This window comes from Ipomoea nil, unplaced genomic scaffold (genome assembly GCF_001879475.1).
Source record: "Ipomoea nil cultivar Tokyo-kokei standard unplaced genomic scaffold, Asagao_1.1 scaffold2749, whole genome shotgun sequence".
Taxonomy (NCBI): domain Eukaryota; kingdom Viridiplantae; phylum Streptophyta; class Magnoliopsida; order Solanales; family Convolvulaceae; genus Ipomoea; species Ipomoea nil.
In genome coordinates this window covers 114,442-125,537 of record NW_017619177.1, presented here as the reverse complement: position 1 = coordinate 125,537, position 11,096 = coordinate 114,442, and the positions used below count along the sequence as shown (strand labels likewise).

The following is an 11,096-nucleotide window of genomic DNA, read 5'->3' as shown; positions in this document are numbered from 1 at the left end:
TATCACAATACGAAATTCCCCAATTTAACCTAGGGCTCTAATCATATTTAAATCATCAAAATCATAGCTTTATCTTTAAAATCAAGAACATCAAGATTTATCAAGAACATCACACAATTATCAAGATCCTCTTACAATCATCAAGATTATCAAGATCCACACATAAGATCATTTCATCAATCATCAAGATCATATCATAATCATCATAAAAGATTTATCGAGACACAAGTATAGAGAAGGAACCAAAAAAGGAGATTATAGCAAGGAAAATAGGTTTTGTTGAGACATGGGTTACCTCTTAGCCTTAATTAATCCTCCCTTGGCTACTAAGGTTCTTCCCTAAGATTTCCATCTGATTGATCTCCCTAGGCTTGGTGGTGAGGAATCCCTTGGGAATACTTTTGTGTAATATAGGTTATATAATTATGGTGGTAAGGGTTCTAATGCTTTCTAATCCCCTATTTATAGCATCAGGAATCCTAATCATAATCTGAGTAGTAAAAGACCTACTTCCTCCATTCCTAATAGATAAATAGGTCTAGGATTCCTAATTAGAATCCTACTAGTAAAACGTTTACTCTCCTTATTCCTAATAGGCTTAAGACACTAGTTTAGGTAAGGGTTCACGATCTATGGTGGACCACATTAATTAATTAAAGGGAATCTTAATCAAATTAAATCGTTTTTAATTATTATTAACAGAATTAATTAAATAATTAAGCTGGGATTGATGGCCATAACACGGGGTGTTACACCCTCCCCCCCTTACGAGAAGCTTCGTCCCCGAAGCTTAGAAATTATTACGGGGATAACAAGTCAACACTAGTCCGGTGTTCATGAAGAGAAGGTGTTTTACGGGGGAAAATATATGGTTATATATCTATGTGTACCGGGTTTTTGGGAATGATTGGGTTAATAGGATAAAGAGAGTGGATGGTTCGGGTTTCAAACTTGAGATCAAAGTGAATTTAGGAATTAGGAACAATGTTTTCAAAGTTGCAACTTAGGAAGTGAGGTTGCTACCTTGTATGGAATCGTTACAAATGGGGAATAAAAAATGAGGTTTGAAGGGTGGCAAGGGTTTTGCAATAAGATGGGGTTCGATTGTCAAAGGGAAGATAAGGAATTCGGCTAGGATGGGTTAAGGGTTCTCGATCTCAAGTGACTTATCTGGTTTGATGCTTTGATCATGATGTATTGACGCACTGATGATCCTAATTCTTTGGTGTTGGCACTGCTTGACTTTAAGATCCTTGTCAGACCTTCCTTCCCAAGCTCAAAGTCTTATCCTTCTTTTCTATGTTGAGGGAACCTCCCGTGATGATTCAACGCTTTCTTCCCTAGTGCACCCAAGGTTTTGAATTAGTTTGGTCAACAAAGCTAATCTTCTAGGGCGCATTTCCAATTTCTTCCTAAAGTCTTTTGGGAGTCAATAAACTCCGGTTTGACTTTCTCTCCTTGTTGAACTTCATCTCTTCTTTAGTGAATGAAATTCTTAGCAAGACTTCATGTCTTCCCTGGAGTTCAGCTTGCTGTACCCTTTTGTGCGCCTTTGCATGCTCCTCTTCTTCTTGAAATGTAGTTTGGTTACGTAATCTTGTTGCAGAATGACTCGGTGACTTTACGAGTCATCTTATTTCCTTGTTGGTCCTTTAAAAACCCTTGAGGTCCAGGCCCTAATGTGCTCTTTACTCCTTTCTTAGCACCACGAACATCGACACTCCTGATTTTACGCAACTTGTAATGAGCCCTCTGTTTTACTCGAACGATGTTCATGGCTGAAGGAGGCCTGGTCCATCCTTATTTCCTTGACCTTAAGGCCTTTGTAAGCCCTTAGCACGAGTTCCCAACTTGACGCCTTGGTTTGCACATTTCTTCTCGTCAACCATCCCTAGTTAGTTGCATCGTAGAGTCCAACTACAACTCCATGTGTAGTGCAATTGGTTGTGTCCTTCCGAAGGCGTCTAGTGGGTCAAGGTCTTTCTGTAACACCCCGAAATTTTGAAACTTTTAAAACTTATATAAAGGTAAATTCTCATTAAATCCCAAAATAGAGTATTTCTAAACATAAGAGTACGGGGTGCTATGCCACATCTGAGCTGGAGAACTCAGATACACAGGCTAAACTAACTAACTATCCTCGATACATCATTGTGGCACGCAGGCCTAAAAGGAGAACTATCTATCTACTCCAAGCTCTTCTAGCGCGCTCTGGGAACTAATCAGCTGTACCTGAATGCCAAATATATCTGTTCAGCGAATGATGCCGGAAATACATTATAGATAGATATATATAAATATACGAAAACCATTTTGAAGCAGGAAGATATATCCTAGGAAACTCTAGTTTCAAAACCGGAATAGACTCGACAAATAGGGACAAGCACATTCAACAGTTATAACCAAACATGTAAAGACACTAGCATATATCCTATGGGATGGGCACATTCAACAGTTGTAACCAAGCATGTAAAGATACTAGCATATATCCTATGGTCACGGATTCACTTCATCTCATGTATATCATCATTCAACTCATCACACGAGCACACTTTGTTGGCGCCACAGGACCAATCGCATGCCCATACATGAGGGTCAGCACATATAGCTCTGACACGGCCCCGCAGCACCCTGCCTCGTATCACAACACGAAGGGGTCGATCGCAACCGACTGATGAACCGCAGCTCATCATAATGTTTGATCGCAACCAAACAGTGGACCGCAGCCCAAGAGTAGTCATCTGACCGCAGCCAGGAATATGAACCGCAGCTCATGTAAAACGTTTGATCGCAACCAAACGGTGGACCGCAGCCCGAGAGTGTAAATCTGACCGCAGCCAGCTTCTGAACCGCAGCTCAGGTATAACCAATTTGATCGCAACCAAATTGGGGTATCATGCACACATAACACATAGCAAGCACATGCAACCCATATTAACACACTGGGAAGGGGAGAAAACGTATAATGAAACCTATGCGTGGTCATCCACATACTAGGAATAATTCTAAGGGGTTCATACTTCTTTCACCTAGGCCAACGGGATACCAATTCAACTAGCATGCGATATATATATAAGACTCATTTATCCTACGAATGGTACCTGAAGCATCAAACTAGACTTTAGGCACGATAAACGGAGTCCATTGGGACACCACGAGGGTCGGGGAAACATCAAACGGAGGAAACCACCATCCCGATGTGGGAAAACCAGCGGGTGGCCGGCGGGTGGACGGCGGCGAGAAACCGGGCAGCGGTTGCCCGGCGGGGCAGCGGGTAGGTGGCGGGTTTCCCCTACTCCCACCTACCCCCCACTGACTCATTATCACAATAAACGTCCCGGGATCCTTTGTGGAACCCGAAACCATGCTTAGACACTTTTAAACGCAATTGATGACACCACGTAGACAATTAACGGATCGAAAGCAAGAATCAAATATCACATATCCTATCATGATTTCTAAGAATAATTAACACCCGAACATGCGAATTCCCACCCAAATATATCAAGAATACCACAATATGAATTTCACGATTCATCCTAGGGCTCTAATCATATTTAAATAATCAAGATCATAGTTCATCTTTTAACAAGAAACATCAAGATTTATCAAGAACATCACATAATCATCAAGAACCTCTTATCATCATCAAGATCATCAAGATCCCACATAAAATTATCCCATCAATTATCAAGATCATATCATCAATATTATAAATGATTCATCACGACACTAGCGTAGAGAAGAAGCCAAAGAAGATAATTATAGCAAGGAAAATAGGTTTTGTTGAGACATGGGTTACCTCTTATCCTTAATTAATCATCCCTTGGCTATTAAGGTTCTTCCCTAAGATTTCCATCCGTTTTGATCTCCCTAGGCTTGGTGGAGGGGAGTCCCTTGGGAATTCTTGTGTGGTGATATCTATTGTGGTGTGACTTCTAGGTGCCTCCTATGTCCTTATATATATTTAGGAGCCCTAATTAGGGTCTGAATGGTATGGGTTTACTAATTCTATTCCTTATAGGATTAAGGACTTGTTTTAGGGATAAGGGTCCATGGTCCATGGTGGACCATATTAATTAATTAAAGAGAATCCTAACCATAATCTGAATAGTAAAGGTATACTTTCTTTATTCCTAGTAGGCTTATGACTCTAGTTTAGGCAAGGGCCCACGATCCGTGGTGGACCACATTAATTAGTTAAAGGGATTTTTAATCAAATTAAATCCTTTTTAATTATTATTAATGAAATTAATTAAATAATTAATTCGGGATTAAAGGCCGTAACACGGGGTGTTACACTTTCACCGAGGTCACCACTTTTAGACACCCCATGATTCCTTACCCAACACTCGCGTTCATCAATCGAGGCACAAAAGTGCGCCATGAATCAATAGAGCGAGGAGTTAAGAAATCAACACACCGTAACAATGGGCGCTGGGTGAGAGGTCATTCGCATGCCAAGGTCCCGTTGGGGACCCGCTGGAAGGTGGCGAAGAAGAAGGAACCTCTTCGGGAAAAGTCCCAAGAATGCACAGATTCAAGTCCCAATAATCACATGCTCACTTGAACAAAAGGGACTTGAATACATAAAATGACTCATCGATCAACGTTATTGAACCTTGAACACGAGTTCTAGGTGAGTCAAGACTCTCGCATGTCCTTTCGTTGTTGCTTAGTAGGTCGGGTCTAGTTTCCAATTAGCAACCTCGTCACTTTCGCGGGGTAGTCGGTTTTAAGCCAACTTTTTCCTTGCCTTGATTAACGGCAAGCCTTCTTGGTTTTTCTTGAAGCTCAGCTTGTTGCCCGGTCCCTGTTTAATCCTTTAGTGGCCAAATGCTTAGTGATGCCTTTCTCTTTCTTGGAATGCATTTGATTGTTTACTCTCGAAGTAGTATGGCGTTTTGGCGATTTTGTGCGTCACATGTACTCCTTACGGTGTCTTAATACCATCAAGGCCCTCACTCCAAAGTAAGATCCTCATTGTGGGGAAGCTTTGTGCACGATACTTTCCACGCGTCCGTCCTCTTGACATGCCGAGTCCTTTTTCAACGACTATCCTGACACTCATACTAAAGATTAAGAAAAGACGTTTTTCATGTGCTACTTCGCTTCCTTGCACTTAATTGGCGTTCTAGTTCTCTTTACAGGTGGTCTCCCACTTCTGTTACTCCTTTTTCCGGGTCTGTTCCCGAATTCCTTGTTGTAGCAGTTGGATTCGGTGAAGGTCAGTGGAGCTAGCGTAAGCCTCGTTGAGGGTTCTGGTTTTACTTGCAGTTGAAGCTTTTCGAGTTTCGAAGTTGAGACCGGCCACAAACTCCTCTACCTTAGTCCCATTTATGGGCACCAATTCAGGCGGGAAACGAGCTAGCTTTGAAGGATCTTTTGTGGTATTCCACCACTATAGTTATCCATGTTTCAGGTGGAGGAATTTTGCGTACATGGTTGTCCTTTTATGCGCGGGGTAGAAACATCCCCTTTAACCGAGCCTTCAGGGTTTCCCTAGTTGAATCCCGATCCTTGCCTACAGGTAGGTTCCTTGTGAACTCACCAAATATCAACCTTATGTCCTGAAGTAGGATGGGGCTAGATCCATCCGGTGTCCTTCCGGGCATTCCACTACTTCAAGGACCTTGTTGAACATTCGGATCCATTCCTCGAGGGTTGTAGGATCTGCTCCCCCTGTGAAGATAGGTGGGTGATGGCTCGAGACTTGGCGAGCCACGTCTGGGTTCCCGTTTGAGGGTGGTTGGTTGTTGTCATTAAGGATGGCGCTACTTAGTGCCTGGGTGACCTGAGTCAATTGTTATAGATTCTGAGCTAGAGATTTGTGAGTGGAGGGTTCGGGGGTCCTTGGCTGACTTCTTGTTGGTGTCATGCTGGTGGTCTACAGGGCCAATGTTTAGCGTATTGGTGAGTTAGTTGTATTGCACCCTTACCTTTATGCGATAAGCGTAGGGGGAATTCTTAAATTAAGTGCAGAACAAGGTGAGGGGAAAGTTAGGCATGTAATGATAGGTAAACCCACAATCTCACCGCGCGTCCTAAGTTTCCTGAATCCTAAGTTCCTAAATACCTAGAGTTCAAGCTTAAAGTCCTAAAGTCTTGTCTTAAGAGTCTTATCCTAGGGTCAAACTTAGGCTCTGATACCAACTGTAACACCCCTAAAATTTAAAACTTTTAAAACATATAATAGGAAGGTATTTCTATTATAAAATCCCAAAACAGAGCATACTAACATAAGAGTTTGGGGCGCTATGCCACATCTGAGTTGGAGAACTCAGATGCACAGGTTATACTAACTAAATATCCTCAAAGCAATGTCAATACATCATCATGGCACGCAGGCCGAAAGGAAACTATCTATCCAAGCCTTGGTTCTCTAGCGCGCTCCGGAGCTACTCATCTGTGCCTAAAAGCCAAATATATCTGTTCAGCGAATAATGCTGGTAACCCACTCCAACGCATTAAAATACAATATATATATATATATATATATATATATATATATATATATATATATATATATATATATATATATATATAGGAAAAGCATATTGAAGCAGGAAGATATATACTTAGGAGACTCTAGTTTTAAAACCAGGAATAGACTTGACAAGTAGGGACAAACACATTCAACAGTAATAATCAAGCATATAAATCACTAGCATGTATAATAAGGTCACAAGTTTATTTCATATCATTCATATCGTCATTCAGTCATTATCTTTATCATATAAGCACACTTTGCTGGTGCCACAGGACCAATCGCATGCCCATACATGAGGGTCAGCGCATATAGCGCTAACATGGCCCCGCATCACACTGCATCATACCGCAGCAGTAAGGGGTTGACCGCAGCCAACCGATGAACCGTGGCTCATCAAAACGTTTGACCGCAGCCAAACGGTGGACTGCAGCCCAAAAGTGAATCTCTTAACGCAGCCAGGAATATGAACCGCAGCTCATGTAAAACGTTTGATCGCAACCAAATGGTGGACCGCAGCCCAGAAGTGTATTTCTGACCGCAACCAGCTTATGAACTGCAACTCATGCTTAACCAATTTGATCACAACCAATATTGGGGAATCATGCACACATTACACATAGCAAGCACATGCAACCCACAGTGACACATTGGGAAGGGGGGGAAAATTATAATGAAACTGATGCGTGGTAATCCACATACTAGGAATAATCTTAATGGGTTCATACTTCTTTCACCTAGGTCAACGGGGTACGAATTCAACTAGCATGCAATACACAAGACTCTTTTATCCTACGAACGGTACCCGAAACATCAAACTAGACTCAGGCACGATAAACGGAGTCCGTTGGGACTCCACGACGGTCGGGGAAACCACCATCCTGAATCGGGAAAAACCAGCAGGTGGCCGGCAGGTGGAGGACCACCAGCCGGTGGCGTCATGCTGGGCAGCGGGTGCCCGGCAGGCAGTCGCCTTCCCGCCGGCTGCCTGCTGCCGGCGACGCAAAAAACGGGGCAGTGGGTAGGTGGCGGGTTCCCCTACCCCCACTGACTCATTTTCAATATATTGGTCCCGGGATCTTTCGTGGAACCCGGAACCATGTTCAGACACTTTTAAACATAAACGACTACACCACGTAGTCAAATAATGGATCAAAACCAAGAATTATACTGAACACATCTTAACATGACTTCTAAACATAATTGACACCCGAACATGCGAAATCCCTCCCAAATATATCAAGATTATCACAATATGAAATTCTCCAATTTAACCTAGGGCTCTAATCATATTTAAATCATCAAAATCATAGCTTTATCTTTAAAATCAAGAACATCAAGATTTATCACACAGTTATTGAAATCCTCTTATAATCATCAAGATTATCAAGATCCACACGTAAGATCATCTCATCAATCATCAAGATCATATCATAATCATCATAAAATATTTATCGAGACACAAGTATAGAGAAGGAACCAAAGAGGGAGATTATTGCGAGGAAAATAGGTTATGTTGAGACATGGGTTACCTCTTAGCCTTAATTAATCATCCCTTGGCTATTAAGGTTCTTCCCTAAGATTTCCATCCGACTGATCTCCCTAGGCTTAGTGGTGGGGAATCCCTTGGGAATACTTTTGTGTAATATAACTATGGTGGTAAGGGTTCTAATGCTTTCTAATCCCCTATTTATAGCATCAGGAATCCTAATCATAATCTGAGTAGTAAAAGACCTACTTCCTCCATTCCTAATTGATAAATAGGTCTAGGATTGCTAATTAGAATCCGACTAGTAAAAGGTTTACTCTCCTTATTCCTAATAGGTTTAAGACACTAGTTTAGGCAGGGGCCCACGATGCATGGTGGACCACATTAAGTAATTAAAGGGAATCTTAATCATATTAAATCGTTTTTAATTATTATTAACGGAATTAATTAAATAATTAATCCAGGATTAAAGGCCGTTACACGGGGTGTTACATCGGCGATGGTCTTCAGTGGCGACGGGGACATGGCGACGAGTGGTGCGGGGGGGGGGGGGGGGGTGGGGGGGGGGGTGTCTCGGCTTGTGCACACGGGTGGAGGGGAAGAAGGGAAAAAAAATTGAGGGTTTAGGGATTTTGGGGAAAAATTGGGAATGAGAAGATTTAATTTGGAGATTTTTGGTAATGTGAGAATTTATGGGTTACGTGGAATTAAAAATGGGTAAGGTTTAAAAAACATAACTAGCTTAAGTGGTTTTAGGGTTGGGTTGGTAAATGGTACACTTGGGTTTGAAACTTTAGGGTTATAATTTGAAAATTTACTTGGTCTTTTAGTTTACACAAGAAGGAATTTCTATGGGTTTTTCTACTATAAATTCAAAAGGGTATTTAAATAACTTTAGGTGACTCACAAGGAAGATGGGTTACAAGAGTACATGTACAAGGCTATGGAATTAACACAAGCATGACTCATTTTAGAAGTAAACAATTAACTCCACGAAAGACTTTCACTTAAGGCCAAAAGAATCACACAACAAGGCAACACAAAAAGGCAACGAGGAACAAGATATATTCTCAAGACAAGGGTAGGGTAGAAAAAGGGTTACCTGTCGTCTCGTCCTCAACCAGTCCCTCTGTCTCAGCCTGAGATCGCCCCATCATGAAAACCCAACCCGAAGGTCTACCTCCGGCTGCTCCTCGACTCGAGCTCCCTCCCGATGGTCCTCCGGATCCCGAAGATGGTGGCAACGCCCTTTGGTTGGAATGCTGAGGACACTCGGCAATCTTATGTCCTCTCTCCCCGCATCGGAAGCATTGGAACGCATGACCATTGCAATCCTTGCCCGCGTGCTCTTTCCCACACCTTCGACACACAAACGTCTTGGCTTGGCTTTCGGGCTCCGTTCGAGTTGGTCCTTGGGTTGGAGAAGGTGCGTCCTTGGCTTGGAAGTCCTGCCTTGGCCTCTTGAAGTTGGAGGATGCACCACTCTCGTTCCTCTTCCTAGCAAGCTCAAAAGATCCATGTTGCAACTGCTGCACCCGATACAAGTCCGCGGCACTCAAGTAAGCCTCCTTCAAAGACCTCGGCCTGCTCAGGGTTAAAGTCTTGCGTGCCTCGTAGTTCAAACCGGCTACGAACTTCTCAACGTTTGCAAGCTCGGTGGGGACAGGCATCCTGGCGAAGCGAGCTCGCTCGAGAATCCTGTTGCGGTACTCAACCACCATCGATGATCCCGGCTGGAGGTGCAGAACTCCTCATACATCGCGGCACGAATAAGTGCCGGGTAGAACTGCTCTCGCATCCGGTACTTCAAGGACGTCCAGTCAAAGTCAGGCTCCTCAAGACAAGCGGGTCCCTCGTGTACCCACCACAAGTCGGCTTCGTGGCTGAAGTAGAAGGACGCTAACTCCACTCGGCGCTCCTCGGGGCACCCAAGGATGGAGAAGATCTTGTAGAACATCCGAACCCACTCTTCAAGAACAACGGGGTCTTCCTCACCGGCGAACGTCAAAGGTTTATGGCCCGACACAAGGTGCCCTACATCTCTATGCCCGGCAGGCTGTGGAGGTGGAGCGGGATGGTTGTTGTGCAACAACGCTTCGCTGAGGGTCTGCATCGTCTGCGTGAGTTGTTGCAGATTCTGGGCTAGCTGTTCGTTTGTTGGGGTCTCCGGCGTGCGTGCACGTTGACGGGGTGGTGCCATAGCAAAGTTTCTACAACAACAACACTATTATAAACAAAACAACAAGCAAGCCAGCAAACTATAAACAACACACAGCTCACCGCGCGTCCTAAGAGTCCTAAGTCCTAAACACTTAGATTCTTACAGTCATCTTAGGGTCTCAAACCACACTTAACCTCTTAAAAGTCTAGACTCTAGCATCCTAGGCTCAAACCTAGGCTCTGATACCAATTGTAACACCCCCAATTTTCAAACCATTTTAAACTTAAATATGCAACACAAACTAACCACAAATACATCAAGCATAGCACAACGGAAGACTAATATTAAAGCCAGAAAACAGGGAGTGTTATGCCACGTTCACACCATTGTGAACGCAGAGGCAAAAACCAACATCAACAATCTAAAGTATTCAACAAAAGAGGCACACAGGCCCAAAACACAAACTAAACTGTCCAGGGAGTCGAATCTAGCCATCTCTAACGCGCTCGCCGAATACTCAGAACCTGGAAAGCACATAAATAAATGGGACGACGCCCGGTCAGCGAATAATGCTGGTAACCCATCAATACGCGTTAAGTATCATACATAGATAGTATATACAAAATCATTTTCGAAATGAAATACTGTATATATAGTTCAAAGCCAAAGATAGAAGTCAACCGCAAAGACTGTATATCACTCACAACAAGGACAAGGGGATCAGCATCCCAAACACATCAAGACATGACAACAACAGCACAAGTACAACTCAAGGTGTATTCTACCATCACCCAGTAGGATACCACCCGACATGCTCAACAATTAAGGATAGAGAAACACACATCGGCAACACATGCCATCGTGACATCACCCATGACGAATTCAATAATCCTTCCTTATGCCCGGTTCCAACCTTATGGCTACCCCCAACCTTATAACTAGTTCCAGCCATTACCTCC

General features: G+C 43.2%; 1 protein-coding gene across 1 annotated transcript; it reads right to left on the bottom strand.

Moving 5' to 3' along the window:
• Positions 1–9,046: 9,046 nt before the first annotated feature.
• On the bottom strand, positions 9,047–10,089 carry LOC109156626. The gene is made up of 2 exons (XM_019304480.1): positions 9,734–10,089; positions 9,047–9,674 (listed from the first exon to the last, which is right to left on the bottom strand). Exons 1-2 carry the CDS (start codon positions 10,087–10,089, stop codon positions 9,047–9,049), a joined length of 984 nt encoding a protein of 327 aa, XP_019160025.1.
• Positions 10,090–11,096: the final 1,007 nt, after the last annotated feature.